This window comes from Coregonus lavaretus (genome assembly GCF_964263955.1).
Source record: "Coregonus lavaretus genome assembly, chromosome: 2".
Classification (NCBI taxonomy): Eukaryota; Metazoa; Chordata; class Actinopteri; order Salmoniformes; family Salmonidae; genus Coregonus; species Coregonus lavaretus.
The window spans coordinates 77,377,155-77,396,616 of NC_139989.1; the positions used below are offsets into that span (position 1 = coordinate 77,377,155).

A 19,462-nucleotide genomic window follows, 5' to 3' on the forward strand; every position below is an offset into this window, starting at 1 on the left:
CAGGGCATTGAAAATGGGTCGTGGATGGGTATTCCAGCATGACAATGACCCAAAACACATGGCCAAGGCAACAAAGGAGTGGCTCAAGAAGAAGCACATTAAGGTCCTGGAGTGGCCAAGCCAGTCTCCAGACCTTAATCCCATAGAAAATCTGTGGAGGGAGCTGAAGGTTCGAGTTGCCAAACGTCAGCCTCAAAACCTTAATGACTTGGAGAAGATCTGCAAAGAGGAGTGGGACAAAATCCCTCCTGAGATGTGTGCAAACCTGCTGGCCAACAACAAGAAACGTCTGACCTCTGATTGCCAACAAGGGTTTTGCCACCAAGTACTAAGTCATGTTTTGCAAAGGGGTCAAATACTTATTTCCCTCATTAAAATGCAAATCAATTTATAACATTTTTGACATGCGTTTTTCTGGATTTCTTTATTGTTATTCTGTCTCTCACTGTTCAAATAAACCTATCATCAAAATTATGGACTGATCATGTCTTTGTCAGTGGGCAAACGTACAAAATCAGCAGGGGATCAAATACTTTTTTCCCTCACTGTATAGTACAAATATTTGAGTAGACTGACCAGAGCAGTTTAAAAAGCATTATCAGTCAAAAGACAGACGGTGAGGTATCAGATTTAGATTGTATGAGTGTACAGTCCACACCATATCTATTTTGACAGAGAAGCTAACATTTCAAATGAAAGCACTTTATGTATCTAGTCCCCCCATTTGAAGAAGTCATAAGTATTCTGACCAATTCACTACAAGTGTATTAAAGTAGTCAAAGGTTTAGTATTTGGTCCCAAACTCGTTGGTTGCATTTGCAGTTTGTTTTGGTTGTGTTTTGGGTTATGTTTTGCCCAATAGTAACTGAATGGTGGATGATGACTGGATTAATCTTCTGTCTAAGTGAGTAGATTAACATGTTTCTAAACACTACTAAATTAATCCTGATAATGCCATGATTAATAAAAATCATGAATGAATCATGAACAATTATGAGTGAGAGAGTTACAGAGGATACAACAAAACATGCTAACCTCTCACCATTAACATCAAATAAAAGGTGACATTCTGTACTGTAACCTAATATGAAACGTTTTATCTCAAATCTAAATTGCTGGAGCATAGCGCCAAATTTAAAACTGTAAGCTTCACTGTCCAAACACATATGGTGTGGACTATGTGTGCCTGGTAAACACATATGGATCTGGTGAACAGTTATCACTTGTTAACCAACTACAGGAATACTGACCTCAGAGTCTCCAGTTTACAGTGGTGATTCCCCAGTCCAGCAGAGAGCAGCTTCACTCCTGAATCCTTCAGGTCATTGTAGCTCAGGTCCAGCTCTCTCAGGTGTGAGGGGTTTGAACTCAGAGCTGAGACCAGAGAAGCACAGCCTTTCTCTGTGACTCCACAGCCTGACAGCCTGACAGATAGATCATCATGATTTCACAAACACACTGTTAATTTAACACCAGTAGTGTAGAAGGACAATGGCAGATGCATTTGGTTTATTCTCTTAAACAACATATAGATTCATCTTCCGTCTCCTAGAATTGTATGGTCATATTGTTATACTAATGTGAACATCAATGCATTGATTCAGTAAGTTTTTCAATGTAATATTATACATTATATACATATTATAATACATATATATTTCTCTAAACTGAATATTTCTTCCTGTTGATTAGTACTTAAATGTCATTTTATGTACTCACAGAGCAGCTCTGGAGGCTTTGACCACTGGCAGCAGCCTCAGAAGACCTTCCTCTGATCTGGAGTATTTCTTCAGGTCAAACACATCCAGCTCATTTTCTGAAGTCAGCAACACAAAGACCAGAGCTGACCACTGTGCAGGTGACAGTTCTTCTTCTGAGAGACTTCCTGATCTCAGATAGCTTTGGATCTCCTCCACTAGAGAATGGTCATTCAGTTCATTCAGACAGTGGAACAGATTGATGCACCTCTCTGGAGAGGGATTCTCCCTGATCTTCTCCTTGATGTACTTGACTGTTTCTTCATGGCTCTGTGAGCTGCTTCTTGTCTTTGTCAGCAGACCTCGTAAGTGCTTCTGATTGGACTCCAGTGAGAGGCCCAGAAGGAAGCGGAGGAACAGGTCCAGGTTTCCTGTCTCACTTTGTAAGGCTTTATCCACAGCACTCTTGAAGACTGTAACTTCAGGCTTGTCTCTTGACAGCGCAAAAAAGTAGCTGAACATTGATTGAGGTTTGGCCATTAGATTCTCATTGTTGATGATGAATGAGAGGAACACATATACAGCAGCCAGAAACTCCTGAATGCTCAGATGCACGAAGCAGTACACCTTGTCCTGGTACAGCCCACATTCCTGTTTAAAGAGCTGTGTGCACAATCCTGAGTACACTGAGGCTTCATTGACATCAATGCCAGCCTCTTTCAGGTCTTCTTCATAGAAAATCAGATTGCCCTTCATAAGCTGTTGAAAAGCCAGTTTTCCCAGTGACAGAATGCTCTCTTTATTCCAGTGTGGAACTGTCTCTTCTTTCCCAAGATACTTTTCATTCTTCTGTTTGGTATGAAACACCACAAGGTGTATGAACATCTCAGTGTCACGATCGTCTATAAAGAGAGCAGACCAATACGCAGCGCGTTGAGTGAACATGATGACTTTAATTGATAAAGCACGTAAAACAAAACAAAAGACGATAGTGAAGTCCAACAGTGACTAAGACTGAACCTGGAACAAAAACCCACAACACCCACAGGAAAACACACAGTATAAATATGGCTCCCAATCAGAGATAACGAGCCGACAGCTGACACTCGTTACCTCCGATTGGGAGTCATTGACCAAATAAGGAAACAAACCAAAACCAAACACAACAAATGAACACACCCTATACCCAACAACCAAATGAATACACCCTGGCTCAAACTACACAGTCAAAGGGAGCCAGAGTGTGACAGTACCCCCCCCTAAAGGTGCGAACTCCGGGCGCACCAGCATACAGTCTAGGGGAGGGTCTGGGTGGGCGTCTGTCCACGGTGGCGGTTCTGGCCCTGGTCGTGGTCCCCCCCCCACCTTAGTCACCACCCGCTTCCCTAGCCTCCTCCACATGACCACCCTCCAACTTACCCCACCTGGATTTAGGGGCGGCACCGGACTAAGGGGCAGCACCGGACTAAGGGGCAGCACCGGGCTAAGGGACAGTACCTGACTAAGGGGCAGCACCGGACTAAGGGACAGTACCTGACTAAGGGGCAGCACCGGGCTAAGGGACAGTACCTGACTAAGGGGCAGCACCGGCCTGAGGGGCAGCACCGGACTGAATGGCGGATCCTGGCTGGCTGGCTCTGGCGGATCCTGGCTGGACGGCTCTGGCGGATCCTGGCTGGACGGCTCTGGCGGATCCTGGCTGGCGGAAGGCTCTGGCTGATCCTGTCTGGCAGAAGGCTCTGGCTGATCCTGTCTGGCGGAAGGCTCTGGCTGATCCTGTCTGGCAGAAGGCTCTGGCTGATCCTGTCTGGCGGAAAGCTCTGGCTGATCCTGTCTGGCGGAAGGCTCTGGCTGATCCTGTCTGGCGGAAGGCTCTGGCTGATCCTGTCTGGCGGAAGGCTCTGGCTGCTCCTGTCTGAAGGAAGGCTCTGGCTGCTCCTGTCTGGCGGAAGGCTCTGGCTGATCCTGTCTGGCGGAAGGCTCTGGCTGCTCCTGTCTGGCGGAGAGCTCTAGCGGCTCCGGTCTGGCGGACGGCTCTGAAGGCTCATGGCAGACGGGCGGCTTTGCAGGCTCAGTACAGACGGGCAGTTCCTGCGGCGCTTGGCAGACGGACAGTTCAGACGGCGTTGGGCAGACGGGCAGTTCAGGCGCCGTTGGGCAGACGGGCAGTTCAGCCGGCGTTGGGCAGACGGGCAGTTCAGGCGCCGTAGGGCAGACGGGCAGTTCAGACGGCGTTGGGCAGACGGACAGTTCAGGCCCCGTTGGGCAGACGGCAGACTCTGGCCGTCTGAGGCGCATCGTAGGCCTGGTGCGTGGTGCCGGAACAGGAGGTACCGGGCTGAGGACACGCATCTCAGGGCTAGTGCGGGGAGAAGCAACAGGGCATGCTGGACCCTGGGGACGCACCGTAGGCGTGATGCGTGATGCCGGAACTGGAGGTACCGGGCTGAGGACACGCATCTCAGGGCTAGTGCGGGAAGCAGCAACAGGACGCACAGGACTCTGGGGACACACAGGAGGCTTGGTGCGTGGTGTATGCACTGGTGGTAAAGGGCTGGAGACACGCACCATAGAGCCAGTGCGTGGAGGAGACACAGGGCTCTGAAGACGCACAGGAAACCTGGTGCGTGGTGTAGGTACTGGTGGTACTGGGCTGGAGCGAGGAGGTGGCGCCGGAAATACCGGACCGTGCAGGCGTACTGGCTCCCTTGAGCACTGAGCCTGCCCAACCTTACCTCGGTTGATGCTCCCCGTCGCCCGACCAGTACGGGGAGGTGGAATAACCCGCACCGGCCTATGTGGGCGAACCGGGAACACCATGCGTAAGGCTGGTGCCATGTAAGCCGGCCCGAGGAGACGCACTGGTGACCGGATGCGTGGGGCCGGCCTCATGACATCTGGCTCAATGCTCAGTCTAGCCCGGCCGATACGTGGAGCCGGAATGTACCGAACCGGGCTATGCCTGCGTACAGGAGACACCATGCGCTCAACTGCGTAACACGGTGTCTGCCCGTACTCTCGCTCTCCACGGTCAATCCAGGGAGTAGGCGCAGGTCTCCTACCTGACTTCGCCACACTCCCTCTTAGCCCCCCCCCAAGAAATTCTTGGGTAGTACCCACAGGCTTCCAGTCTTGCCTCCGTGCTGCCTCCTCATATCGCCGCCTCTCGGCTTTAGCTGCCTCCAGCTCTTCACGAGGACGGCGATATTCTCCCGGTTGTGCCCAAGGCCCCTTACCATCCAGAATCTCCTCCCATGTCCATGAATCTTTTATGGGTGGATATAAATCCTGTGTAGGTGGATCCTGTTGCCGCTTGACACGCCGCTTGGTCCTTTTATGGTGGGTTTTTCTGTCACGATCGTCTATAAAGAGAGCAGACCAATACGCAGCGCGTTGAGTGAACATGATGACTTTAATTGATAAAGCACGTAAAACAAAACAAAAGACGATAGTGAAGTCCAACAGTGACTAAGACTGAACCTGGAACAAAAACCCACAACACCCACAGGAAAACACACAGTATAAATATGGCTCCCAATCAGAGATAACGAGCCGACAGCTGACACTCGTTACCTCCGATTGGGAGTCATTGACCAAATAAGGAAACAAACCAAAACCAAACACAACAAATGAACACACCCTATACCCAACAACCAAATGAATACACCCTGGCTCAAACTACACAGTCAAAGGGAGCCAGAGTATGACACTCAGTCAGAGTCTTGGGCATCTCTTCTCTCTGGTCTGTACTCAACATGTGTTCAAGGACTATTGCAGAAATCCAACAGAAGACTGGAATATGGCACATGATGTGGAGGCTCCTTGATGTCTTTATGTGTGCGATGATTCTGCTGGCCAGGTCCTCATCACTGAATCTCTTCCTGAAATACTCCTCCTTCTGTGGGTCATTGAACCCTCGTACATCTGTCACCTGGTCAACACACCCTGAAGGGATCTGATTGGCTGCTGCAGGTCGGGTAGTTATCCAGAGGAGAGCAGAGGGAAGCAGATTTCCCTTGATGAGATTTGTCAGCAGAACATCCACTGAGGTTGACTCTGTGACGTCACAACACATCTTGTTCTTCTGGAAGTCTAGGGGCAGTCGGCACTCATCCAGACCATCAAAGATGAACAGAACTTTGTACTTGTCGTAGTTGGAGATTCTTGATTCTTTGGTTTCCATTGAGAAGTGACTGAGAAGTTCAATGAAAGTGTGTTTGTCCTTTTTCATCAAATTCAGCTCCCGAAAAGGGAATGAAAATACAAATTGGACATCCTGATTTGCTTTTCCTTCAGCCCAGTCCAGAATGAACTTCTGCACAGAGACTGTTTTTCCAATGCCAGCGACTCCCTTTGTCAGCACAGTTCTGATAAGTTTGTCTTGTCCAGTTAAGGGTTTGAAGATGTCGTTACATTTGACTGCAGTCTCTGGTCTTGCTTGTTTCCTGGTTGTTGTCTCAATCTGTCTCAGCTCATGTTCATTATTGACATCTCCTGTTCCACCCTCTGTGATGTAGAGCTCTGTGTAGATCTTATTGAGAAGTGTTGGGTTTCCTGGTTTAGCGATCCCCTCAAATACACATTGAAACTTCTTCTTTAGATTAGATTTGAGTTCACGTTGGCAAATCACAGCAAGCTCATCTGAATCTAGAAATAACACAGAGGATACTAATATTACATCTGTTTTAATGCCTACAGTATTCTAAGACTGTCTTATAAAGTTTAAATTATAATCATTTATTCTCTTGTCTGTATAAATCTGTAAATATGTTCATAATTTATTACACACTGGTTTGACTGATTTATATCATTATTGGTATTATTGATGGCATTAATAATGTTGTCTCTCTCTCTCTCTCTCTCTCCTCTGTCTAAATGAATCCACACAACACATCCCTGCTGCTACTTGATGAGGTCACTAGGTGTTGTGTTAAGGCTGCTACAATATCATTGAGTTACACAGCTACTTTAGCTGTACTTTAGCTACAGCTTTTAAATGTTCTAAAACAGCATTCAACATGAGGCAGACAGCTCTTACTTTTCTCCAGTGTGTCAGCAAGCTCCTTCTGGTTCATTTTCCTCAGGACGTGCAGTGTGATCTTCAGAGCCCCCTCTCTGGCACTGCTCTCCTGCTTCTCATCTTCAGCATCCACCACTTCCTTATCCTGCTTCTGACTCTCAAAGCCTTCTGGGAGTTCTGGACTAAGAATCCTCTTGAACATCTTCAGCTCGTTCTTCACAAATGTCATAATATTCTCTTCAAGCAACTGAAATAAATCAAGTAAATAAGTTAAGCAAGAGACTAAATGCTTTCTCATTAACACATGAATGAATGATTGACAGAACAACTTTACTTGAGGTAAAAAAAAACAAATGTACATAACAGGACCACATACACTGAATATGGAGGCCAGGTCTGTTTGATGACTCTGGGAAGACTGACCACTGAGCATCTCTGACTCTGATCTCTCCTGTTGGTTTCTGTGGACAAAACATGAGATTACATCTCCTCATCCAGGGAGTGCACACACACACACACACACACACACACACACAAACACACACACACACACACACACACACACATACACACAGGGAGGGAATGTTGTGTTAGTTTAATATTGATTCAGGACTATGAAAATGGAAAAAAGAATTAGCCTATGGATTATGAAAACAACAAAAATAAATGGGAAAATGGGAGAGGAGAAATGACTAGAGACAGTGTTGTTTAACTCACTGACCATGACCCATGAGTTCTTCTTACCTTTGTTCACTAGAAAAGTCTCCCTCTCTAAACAGTATAGGTAGATGCATAGACCGGTCACTCTTCATGGACACACAGCTGGGTACAGGGGAGGCTGGTCTCTCCTGCTTGATTGGGCTTCAACACAACAGAGACAAACATTACATCTCTCATCTACTCTGAGCTCAGATGGGGAAACAAGAGTTTCATTCCAAAACGCTATATATCCATTTTCAGAAATGTTCGTAAATTAGCTTTTATTGTTTAAATAAATTATTAAACCACTACAAGGCTTTATAAAGGCTTCTAAAGTGGGTAAATTCCACTTAAAGTTTCGGACTTGATTTGCCCTAATGAAAAATTGATCAGCCTTACAAAAAAATGCCCCTTAATTATAATCCACATAAAAATGCACATTTGCTGTTGCTGCAGGATTATGTTCCTGCTGTGAGAAACAGGGTCAAATTAAGATATTGCATCTGTAAGTGCATTCATCTTAAAATATCTAGGTGAGACAACCGCATATCACAGTCAAACATACAGGATACGAACATTACATTCCAGCTAAACATTGGATAAAATTGGATATAAAGCGTTTTGGGAAAAAACTCATTTTCATGCACATCTAAAATCTAGAACATTATATTGAAGCAATCATTTCTGATGAAAAAACACAAATGTATTATTTTTTTTTTGCATATAGCGTTTTGGAATATAAATTCTTAAACAATATTGTCAACTCACCCAAAGAGACTCATTTTAGAGGCAGGGCCCCCCTCCTCTCTCTCCCCAGAGAGACTCATTTTAGAGGCAGGGCCCCCCTCCTCTCTCTCCACAGAGAGACTCATTTTAGACCACTGACCCCTAAACAGAGATGCAGCATGTTGGTTGTCTTTAACACAGTGACAACTAATTATTGAAGGTCAATTGTTCTATTTTATTCATTATCTCTTAGAAATAAAACAGTTTACTTACAGACACATCCAAACAGTCAGATGATTTAATGCAATGACTTTTTCTAGCCCAATGACTCCGCCAAACCCACCAACAAGACCTGAAAACTAGGCCAAAACATAGACCCTGATAGGCCTACATCTTATTTCAGATAGCCTCCAGTAGCCTGGGCAAGATGTAGGCAAGATGTAAGCTGAATGATTTAGCAGCTTGCTTAGTTCAAGTAGACAGACTAATTTATTTAACATGAATAGCAAGGCGATTTTGAGGTAGGAAGTGCTTCTGTTGCCCAGTAGCCTGCTGGAATAGGCTACTGAGGATGGGGTCGTAATTTCAATCAATGAATCAAATATTAATAATATGGATATGAACTGAATAGGTCCATGCTTGTCAACAACAGCCAGGTTATTTTTATACCTGTAGCCTAATCTGGCTGACTGTTACCTTCAATCTAATGCATTCTAACATCTGATCAGCAATTGCGATATAACTGTGACCATGGTGACACTTTAACTTCCAATTGAATTAACTAAACACAGCCATTATTAATTACATAATAACACAAGGCTACAACAACAATAAACTGAAGTTAAAGGCTATTTATTACATCTGTTTGCCAGCTCCAGGTTGGCTACACAAGTGGCACAAAATGATTTGCAACGACTCCAGTCAATTCAACATATTTATAGTATAAAATGGCAGGCTACAGTAGCCTAGACAGGCATAACAATTAATAGGCTACTTGATGGCCAACAGATCTATCATTCTCCACATTTCATGTCAGTTTCATTGTGGAGTTTTCCTCATAACAGAAGCACATGAGGAAGTTCCATAACTTTCATTTCAAATTTCCACTCGAGAGACCCAACAACTGAGCATGTGTAAAAACCTTCGTATGATATGGTTTTCCATAAGCAAAGTCGACATTAGAATGCAGTTTAAACCACCTCCGACAGAATGTATCTAACGTGCTCTAGAGCGCCTAAAGTAGTTTTCCTGTGCTTTGTCAACTTATTTCTTGATGCGCATCAGTTCTACAGCGTTAATATGTTTTATGGAAAAAGGGTTGTAAAATAGGTGTCTCCTTAATGACAATCTAAATAACATGTAGGCCTACTGATTAGTTTCCACTTTGAAAACTGCTGTCTGTCAGCAACTCAGCTCAAGTGGCAGTTCTGCTAACTAGTAATATCGCATTCCAGGTATTCATTCTCTTACTCTGTCCTTTAAAACAGATTATTGTTCAGAAATACTTAGAAATACTCACTTTATTTTTTAGTTCTCTCCATATAGTGTTTTCTGCTCTGTCGTCTCAAAATGGATCCTGTACAAAAGAACAACTTTACTTTCTGTTTCAGCTCAACCGTCTCCACACCCTGATAATAAAGTGTTTTATTGGTATCTTCCACTAGATGGCAGTAAACACCTGCTGTAACTAGACTTTCCAACAGTAAGTGTTCTGTTTCTTGGTCCTGGTGACTCCTGGGAAGTGTCCCAGAGGAGGAGTGCTGACCCAGGATCAGGTCCCCCTGTCCATGTAATCTGATTCATTATGATTGTTTTGTCTCATGTCTCTTTATATTAATATAGCCTGGGTACCATGTAGCTGGATTGAAATCACCTTGTTTTATAACCTTCTTTGTTGCTCAGTGGTACTTCAATTGGCCGGACCATGCCCAATTCTTTCACACAGTAATGCTCCAGCATCCACTCAGAGCTTATGCATCTAAAGCATTCCTCAAATACTGCAGAGTTGTTAAGCAAGTCCCTGAGATCGTCATGTTCATCCACGTTTATTCGCTTATTTGTAAGATGAAACCTGAGAGGATCACTGTAGTGTGTCATAAATGCATCAAAAATGGTTCTGAGGTCCTCAACAATGCTATTCTGTACCGTAGCTGGAATGCAGTGTTCTTTCCTGATTTCCAAAATCAAAAAATAGATATTCTTTTTGAGACCTTCAATTAGCTGCTCAGTGTTGATCTCTGTGGCTTGAACATATTCAGCCTCTGGCAGACTCTCTACATCGCTCATGTCATCTTCAATGGGATCAGTCCCCGTCTCAAATTCATCATGAGGGCAATTCTCATCTAAGTTGGGGCTTAAAAGCTCTGTGGTTTTGGTAGATGTGTGACCGATAGGCGCTAAAACATATATTTGCTTTCCCACACCCATTAATTCCACAGGTAATTAGAAAATGTGGTTCATGCTGGTGATTGAGGCCAATATGTGTGAGTCGTCTGGACACAAAGACAGTATGCTCGTTGCAAAGTGGACAATTGAAGAGAGTTGGCATTCTTCAGAAAGATTGTGAACCTTGGAATGATGGGATGGAATCATGGAGATCATTGGTACTCAGCCACTTGCAGACATCATCAAGGGACCAGTCTTCCACAGCCACACTCAAATTAAAGTTGATACATGAAGCAAAAGTGAAAAATAAATGTGTCTTTCCAGACAACCACCTTTCCTCCTCATTTGTATTTATGGTTGTTCCATAAAGAAGCAGAGCTTGTCAGGAAAGGTGAAGATGTCTGTCTCTTATTTATCTGACGCCATATTTCTTAGTATGGGACATTATGGGATTCTGCAGCCCCACATTTAAGTGTTGACTCAGATAATATGATGCTCCAAATGGGGCATTAAGTTATTCTTCCACGTCAACCCAAATTGGCCTATTAGAGTTCTCAATAAAGAGCCTATTTGGGCAGTTATAAAGGCTTCTTGCTATAATTACATGTTAGGGAGCTTTAATCCTCCCTTCTAAGTCTTTACCTGTAATCTAGCTTGGTTCATCCTCGCCCTTTTAATAGTCCAAATGAATCATTTTGTCTATGGTGTTAAGGGTGTAGGCAGGTATGGACAGTGGAAACATGCTGATGACGTAATTCCGTTTAGGAGCTTTAACCATCTTCATAACATGTGGTCTACCCCACAATGAGATTTGTAGCTTGTCCCAGTTCTTCAACTGGAGTTGAATTTTGTTCAAACACTGTATTGATTGATTGATTGATGACTCCAAATACATTCATTCACCATTCAGTTAGTGTTGGAAAAGATGAAGGAATGACATAAAACACACAATAATCAAACTGTATTGATTGATTGATTCACTGTAAATACATTCATTCACCATTCAGTTAGTATTGGATAGACAAAGGAGTAACACAGAACACACTATAATCACACTTCAAATACATCCAAATACTTAGAGGCTAACCTGTTAGTAGATCCATAGTGAGCTTTAAACGTTGTCTTGCTTTGGTCTGAAATACAGAGGACAGAACAATCCGCCCCAATACACCAACCTGAAAGACATCAATTAGACACAAACACAACATAAACAACATGAGTATTCAATATCAAATGCATCTAACTAATCTGATCTGCTTTATGTATTCTTCTTTTTGTCAAGTCGAACATAATCTACATTGGGTCATCTGTGTGTGTGTGTGTGTGTGTGTGTGTGTGTGTGTGTGTGTGTGTCTTACCTGTTCGTGGTGGTTGATACATTTCTCTATCAGAGCTCACAGCTCCCAAACTCTCCACCACTTAACTGGACAGGGGCAGGATAAGCCAGGTACTAAAGGGAGGAGGATGGAAGGAGATGGTGAGAAAGTATATCATGGGTTTAAATGACTACAATTCCTCAATATTGAGTCTAGCTAGCTAAAGTTAGCTAACGTTACAGTAACTTTAACTAGCTAGCTACTGTAGCTAACGTTAGCTAAAACGTACCAACATTTATACAACAATTACCAGCTAACATTACAGGCTATGTAGCTTGGAGTACATTACATGATGTATTGTTTTTAAGTTATTTGATAGTAGTTTGATGAATTATTACCTTAGCTAGCGAATAGCTAAGGTTCACTCACCTTTCACGTCAATCCGTTGCAAGTCATCTCTTACTGGTCGCGTCTCTCCAACCATCCGCGCGCTTCCCGCTTCCAGTTGTCTTTTGACCAACGGTCTCAATTTGAATTCTGCGCTCGCGCGCCCTTTACTCACGAGGGCGCTGCTGGTTCCAAACCGAACCCCTCTTTTGAAAAGGCTTCTTCAAAGAACCCCTGAAGTCTACAACGGTTCAACAACGAGCTGATGGCAGAGTATAGGCTTGGGAATTAATCTTAAGGTATATTTTTTAACCTTATATTATCCTAAAGGATCCTACAGGAAGCTTTTCTTTTAAGAGTGTAGTTCACGTTTACTCATTTATCTGCAAAACCATGCCTTCCGAGTTGTAAAGGGGTGGCCAGCCACATGATTAGTTTTAAAAGTCTACCATGACAACAACTATCCCATTGACTATATCCAGTAATAGTTTCTTATTGTTCTAGTTAAAATCTCACAACACAGTTACGCTACTACAATTAAGGCAGAAGACATAAGTATATATCATTAGAAAATGCAGACAAAATTGGCTTGAACTTGTCGTTTAATAACAATTTTGAAAAACACTAAAAAGGCTATTTATTCTCCCAAGGTCAATACTTCAAAAAATAATGAATCATAAAATGTTTGTCCTCTGTAGTTGCGTGTCTTTCTTTTTTTGCTGAAATCCATACTTTTTCATTAAACGTTAATGAAATGCAACCACCAACTTTTTGCTCCTTTTTTTTGCAACTGTATCAATTGAATATCCAATGACTTAGACCAAGGGCTCCAAATACTCGTTGTCCAATCAAATCACACAATCTACAGATGGGCTGTCAACCAATCAACATTTTGCAGATCATTACAGGCGTCAGTAAACACAAAATTGAGCGCATAACTTTATTGACTTGGCACATTTTCTGTCCAGAGACACTGAGAAATAACAACCAGGAAAGATAAATCATAGAAAGATATGTTTATTTTACATATTACAATAATCGTATAGCCTAGGTTTCATTTACAAACAGACACATTCACTACATTTGTTCCATTATTCACTAAATTACTTATTATTTTCAGTAAACTCTTATTCTATAACATTTATTGTTTTAACATTCACACTGCTAGTTTTACACATTATATTTATATATATATACACACTACAGTCATTTATATAAATATAATATATAATTATCAATATATAACCATATAATAGATATATAGCATTTACTATATAGACACACACACACACACACACACACACATACATAGAGTATTGAGAGATAGGGAGAGACAGACAGTTGTGAGGACAATATGTCTGAGAATCAATATGTAGGTTGTAGTTTAGAATGAGTTAAAGGCAGAGGAGGGTACAATAGGACAAGTGTTTTGTCCCTGACCAGTCCTCCTACTGCCAGACCACTGGATCCTGTGTCTCCATCTAAAACCTCATTTCTGTGCCGGCCGTGCTTGGCCACACTAAGAACCAAGACCCAGAAGAAGGGTAAGAAGAGGACATTGGCTGTTACACCAGCTAAGGAGAAGAAGGTGAGATTGGCTGTTACACCAGCTAAGGAGAAGAAGGTGAGATTGGCTGTTACACCAGCTAAGGAGAAGAAGGTGAGATTGGCTGTTACACCAGCTAAGGTGAAGAAGGTGAGATTGGCTGTTACACCAGCTAAGGTGAAGAAGGTGAGATTGGCTGAAACACCAGCTAAGGTGAAGAAGGTGAGATTGTCTGGAAGACCAACAAAGTCCCCTGTCCCCGAGGTGAAGAGGACACATCCAGTCTATGGGTCTGGTCCCCTTGCCAGGGCCAGATATTTCCTGGATTGCCATCAATACCTCCATGCTTTGTTTATGAGGTCACACGTGAAGAGGTACAAAGAGGTCATCATCAAGAGGGAAGGTAGTAGAAGTATGTGATAAGAGTGATTGTTTTTTAGACTTGAGATTATAATTCAGTTGATATGCCATACCATACATCTACAATGTAGGATCATAGGTTTGTGTGATTTCTATGTACTTTCAGAGAAAAGGAGTTAGTGCAGGAAAAAAAATGGTCCCTTGTCCCAACCGGTGGAGACAGAGGTCTTTCAGACCTTTTCCTGGAGTGAGACTCTGGCGTGGGCAGAGGAGAAGGCACCTTTGATGACCACCTGTTAGAGGGCAACCCTTCCCCAGGCCAGAAACCTCAAAGTAGACCTCATCAAAGGAATCACCACAATGTGAGGATTAACCCAATATCATCCAAACACTAGATGTCCAATATCAATCATTTCACAATTGACATGTTGTATATAGTTGTACCGTTTCTACAAGTAACTTAGTAAAGTAAGTACGCCTCTGACATGTAAGCCTTGTCCGAGACAAAAGACTAAACTAAGAGAAGAAACCTTCTAATGTCTCCTCTTTTCAGAGACCTCCTTGACAGAGGGACATGGATGGTGCTGTCAATGGCCTTGTTCACCAGCAGGCAAAATAAAATGAAAAGTTTGTACCAACATGCCTGGAGATGGAGCTGTGGAGGGGAGGATGCTGTGAGAAGATATTCATCACTCTGAACTCCATGGCCATCTGCCTATGTTCTGATGGCACTAGAGGACATGTTAACAGGTTGAGGGTCGGCAATGATACCCAGATCATGAAGTGGAAGAAACAGGCTGAGGTAAGTGTGAGTCTTAAACATATGTAAACACAATCTGATTCAGCCTATTTCATAATTATATTATTTCAAGGTGATTACACAGGCTACCTTATTTATGAGTACAATGACTGGTTATTACGTGTATGTCAGTAATGTCAATGTTAATTCCAGACTAAGATATTTAAGAGGAGACTCGCCTATTCACAGGAGGAAACTGTGATGTACGGAACGTTCTCAATGACCTGGGACAATGTCCATGCATGTCCAAAATGTGTGGTCTAACATTCTATGTATTATTGTGATAGTTCAGTAAAACAAGAATATATATCTTCCAAATGGCATTTCCCATTAACAGTGCATTCGGAAAGTATTCTGACCTCTTCCCTTTTTCCACATTTTGTTACATTACAGCCTTATAAAAAAAAAAAAAAAAAAAATCATCATATATCTACACACAATACCCCATAATGATGAAGCGAAAACAGGTTTTTAGAAATGTTTGCAAATGTATAAAAATAAAAACTGAAATGCCTTATTTACAGATGTATTCAGACCCTTTGCTTTGAGACTGGAAATTGAGCTCATGTGCATCCTGTTTCCATTGATCATCCTAGATAAGTCTTTACAACCTAAACTGAATGGATACGTAATTGTGACGACCCTCCCACTCTGTCTGCCGTATTCTCTCTTTGCTCTTGTTTCCTTATTAGGATGCCGGTGGGCGGAGTTGGGAGGGTCGTCAGCTACATGGGAAACACCTGGGCCGGGTGTGTCCCAGCATAAATGGACCTCTTCCACATTCATTAAGAAAACTCTCTCCAGGCAGATACTTTGATTTTGGTTGTGATATTTTTGTGGCCTTTTTGGGTTGTTTGCTTTTGCACTTCTCAACACTTTTCTATATTACATTTATGCAAGCAAACACTCACTTACACTACTGATTACTGATTACACACCCCATTGTTATTTCAGTTAGTTTACTTTAATTAATAAATATATACTTTGAGTACTCCTTGTCTCCACGTGTCTCCCTTTTGTTACGAACTTGAGCCGGTTCGTGACAAGTGGGGGCTCGTCTGGGATATTGAACTGGTTGTGTTTGGGAGAACGTGGAGTTAATGTCCAATTCTGTAGTTTTTTTTTTGGTAAATTTTGTTAGTTTGGTTGAGTTTGATAGGCCCAGTATTGGTTGTCTTTGGGTTGTGTACTGCGTTGGAGAGAATACATTGGTTAGTTTCCAGTCCCTGCCCAGCTTGGAAACTCTTGCTCTACTCGCTGTTGGGACATCGGGCTGAGGAGGTGAGTACAATCGGCTGTGTACCTCAGTGGGAGATTGGGTAGGGTAGTGACATTTGCTACCCGGAGCTATAGCTTTTCCCCTGATAGGCTTAGTGACGTGTTTTGTTTTGGGATACGTTGGGCATGGTTAAATGTTTGTTATTTTTGTGTGGTGTCTGTGGACTGAGCAGTTGTCTCGGGGGCACATCCGTGGCTTGGGGGAATCTACCAGCGTGCTGGGGGGTTTCATTCCTTGCCAGCGGGCTACAGTGCGTAATTACCCACCGCGAATCTGCACGAAGACTAGGGTTGAGTTATTGTAGGTTTTGGGGAAGCTCCATATCCCAGCTCTCTTCTGTGGTGCTCGGTGTGATTGTCATTTCTCTGGTGTCTGGTGTGTTCAGCAGAGGGGTTGAGCAAAATTACTATGATATATATATATTTATTTATTTTCCTGATTATGGCGTCTAATGTAGACGAGTTCATTCGCTTTCCATCAGAAGAACTGTTAGAATTATGTACTAAAGAACAGCTGTTGAAGGTTGCTGAACACTACAAGGTTGAAATTAGTGATAAACGCCAAAAAAATTATATTAGGTTAATATTGAAGGCCAATTTGATGGAGAGTGGTATTCTGGATGTTACCACTGGGGCAGCCTCTGCTGAGGACACGTTGTCTCCCCGATATGTTACAATGACCGCTCCATCGGTTAGTCATAGTGGTCTTCTTTTTGAACAGCAGAAAGAACTGCTTCTGTTACAGCTAGAGCATGAAAAAAATGGACAAAGAGCTAAAATGGAGCATGATCGTGTAAAATATGAAAGGGAATTGGAATTTAAACAGGATATGGAGCATGCTAAAATCAAGCTGCAACAAGAGCGACTAGAGTTGGTTAGGGAAGGAAAGCTCTCAGGGGAGAGTTTGCTCTGGGAAGGTGACCCAGAGTTACCTAGGGGTCGTTCCTCTTTTGGTCGTAATCCAGACACATTTGATATTGTTGGGAATTTACGGTTGTTGCCCCAGTTTAATGAAAAGGACCCGGAGACATTATTTTCGTTGTTTGAGCGTGTTGCTGACGCTAGGAGTTGGCCTGATTCTGATCGCACTTTGATGTTGCAGTGTGTGCTGACTGGTAAAGCGCAAGAAGCATATTCAGCTCTTAGTGTAGCAGACAGTGTTAGTTATGAGAAGGTTAAAACGGCTGTGTTACAGAGTTACGAATTGGTCCCTGAGGCTTACCGCCAACGATTTAGAACTTTAAAAAGGGATGATCAGCAGACTCATGTTGAGTTTGCGCAAATATTATCTTCACAGTTCAATCGCTGGTGTTCTGCCTCTGCAGTTATGACTTTTCAAGGGCTGTGTGATCTGATTATGTTAGAACAATTTAAGGACACAATCCCTGATCGTATAGCGACGTACATTAACGAACGAAAAATAAAGACTGTTGCTGAAGCTGCGGTTTTGGCAGATGAATATGTGTTGACTCACAAAAATGTTTTTGCAGAACCCCGTATTCGGAGTGAGTGGGGGCGTTCGCAGAGATTTGGGCCTCGCTCGCCGAGATACTTCGGTTCCCGGGCAGAGTTTCATTCAACTAGGGTTGAGCCTGATACCCGTGGTAAAACTGACGTTGGTCAGGAGTGTCACTACTGTCAAGAATTAGGTCATTGGAAAAATGAATGTCCGATTCTTAGGTCTAGGGGTAAATTCAGTACAGGTGCTTATGGTAAATCGAGGCCTGCAGCGTTAGCCGCGCCTGTTCCACATCAGTTCACTCATGACGCATTGTCTCATGCCCGGAGCCAGGTGAAGGGTTATATTGATCCCGACTATTTACCTTTCGTTACGGAGGGTTTTGTGTCTATGGTAGGAAGTAAGAACCTAGTGCCAGTAAAGATCCTAAGAGACACAGGTGCCTCTGAATCATTTGTGTTGGAATCTGTGTTACCCTTCTCTGCGGAGACTGATTCGGGGAATAGTGTTATAATTAGGGGAATAGGTTTGAACACTCTGTCAGTTCCATTGCATAAACTGATGTTGGATTGTGGACTGGTGAAAGGTGAGGTTGTTGTGGGGGTGCGTCCTTCATTGCCTATTGAGGGTATTGACGTGATCCTTGGAAATAACTTGGCTGGGGAGCGTGTGTGGCCTATCGTGTCTCCATCTTTAGTGGTTTCCACTAAGCCGACAATTGTAGGGATTCCTGATGAGAGTGCGCAGAATTTCCCAGAGGTGTTTTCTGCGTGTGCAGTGACGCGTTCTATGATCCATGACGACCTGGTCACGGAGCTGGCTAACGAGAATACCATAAAGAAGTCTGTTACTGTTTTCCCTGTTATCCCGTTATCTGTATCCCGTTCCGATTTAATCGAGGCGCAACGGACTGACCCTACATTAGAAGAGTTGCGGGACCAAATTGTGCCTGTGGAACAGTTGGGAGATGTCGCACAGGGCTATTTTCTCCAAGAGGAGGTCCTGATGAGAAAGTGGATGTCTCAAGGTAGTTGTTTTCTGGGGGAGGCGATTAGTCAGGTTGTGGTACCAGTTAAGCTTCGTGAGTTGGTGCTGACAACTTCTCACAACGACGTTGCTGGGCATATGGGTGTGAGAAAAACCTACAATCGCATATTACGACATTTCTTTTGGCCAAGATTAAAGAGGGATGTTTCTGATTTCATCAAAACTTGTCACACCTGTCAATTAACTGGTAAACCTAATCAAGCTATTAAGCCGGTACCACTGTTCCCTATTCCTGTACTCAGTAAACCTTTTGAGTATCTGATTATTGACTGTGTTGGTCCTCTGCCTCGTTCCAGAAAGGGTAGTAATTATTTGTTGACTGTGATGTGTCAGACCACTAGGTTTCCTGCTGCCTATCCTCTCCGGTCTATCACGACTAAGTCTGTGTTAAAAGCTTTGACTCAGTTTTTCTCACTGTTTGGAATCCCTAAGGTCATTCAAAGTGATCAAGGATCTAATTTCACCTCTAATCTCTTTGGACAGGTTCTCCAACAACTCCATATTAAACACAACTTGTCTAGCGCTTATCATGCCCAAAGTCAAGGAGCACTGGAACGTTTCCATCAAACGCTTAAGTCTTTGTTGAGAGCTTATTGTACTGAGATGGATAAGGATAATACATAAAAATGTACGCAAAAATAAAATGCAAAAATGCAAATGAAATGTTCTCGTTATTTGAAATGGGTAAATTATTGTTATGGTTATCAAAGAGGCCAGAAGGATGGCTGAGCAGTTGATTAAAA

At 43.1% G+C, this 19,462-nt stretch overlaps 3 protein-coding genes across 5 annotated transcripts in view; 1 reads left to right on the forward strand and 2 right to left on the reverse strand.

Annotated features, from left to right (window-relative positions):
* Positions 1-19,462, forward strand: part of LOC311140606 (NLR family CARD domain-containing protein 3-like) — a gene marked incomplete at its 3' end in the record, with an annotated part of 114,285 nt that overhangs the window by 60,978 nt on the left and 33,845 nt on the right. The window lies entirely within an intron of this gene.
* LOC311098838 (NLR family CARD domain-containing protein 3-like) lies at positions 1,235-2,237 on the reverse strand (the record flags this gene model as incomplete). The annotated part of the gene is made up of 2 exons (XM_084139406.1): positions 1,235-1,424; positions 1,720-2,237. 2 exons carry the CDS (start codon positions 2,235-2,237, stop codon positions 1,235-1,237), a joined length of 708 nt encoding a protein of 235 aa, XP_083995532.1.
* On the reverse strand, positions 2,633-9,745 carry LOC311141508 (NLR family CARD domain-containing protein 3-like). Of its 3 annotated transcripts, XM_084176856.1 has the most exons (6): positions 9,662-9,745; positions 8,185-8,304; positions 7,462-7,578; positions 7,094-7,178; positions 6,736-6,964; positions 2,633-6,344 (listed from the first exon to the last, which is right to left on the reverse strand). In XM_084176856.1, the coding sequence occupies exons 2-6, from the start codon at positions 8,286-8,288 to the stop codon at positions 5,371-5,373; spliced, it is 1,509 nt and encodes a 502-aa protein (XP_084032982.1). In that variant the 5' UTR covers positions 8,289-8,304; positions 9,662-9,745; the 3' UTR covers positions 2,633-5,370. The 3 variants fall into 3 exon arrangements, with proteins under 3 accessions (XP_084032982.1, XP_084032983.1, XP_084032981.1); XM_084176857.1 differs by lacking the exons at positions 8,185-8,304; positions 9,662-9,745 and having other exon boundaries at positions 2,639-6,338; positions 7,094-7,477; XM_084176855.1 differs by lacking the exons at positions 7,094-7,178; positions 7,462-7,578; positions 8,185-8,304; positions 9,662-9,745 and having other exon boundaries at positions 2,639-6,338; positions 6,736-6,789.

What these genes read in the sequence shown, in the direction of transcription:
- LOC311141508 (XM_084176855.1), bottom strand. Translation starts at nt 5,102, where the DNA reads ATGTTCACTCAACGCGCTGCGTATTGGTCTGCTCTCTTTATAGACGAT.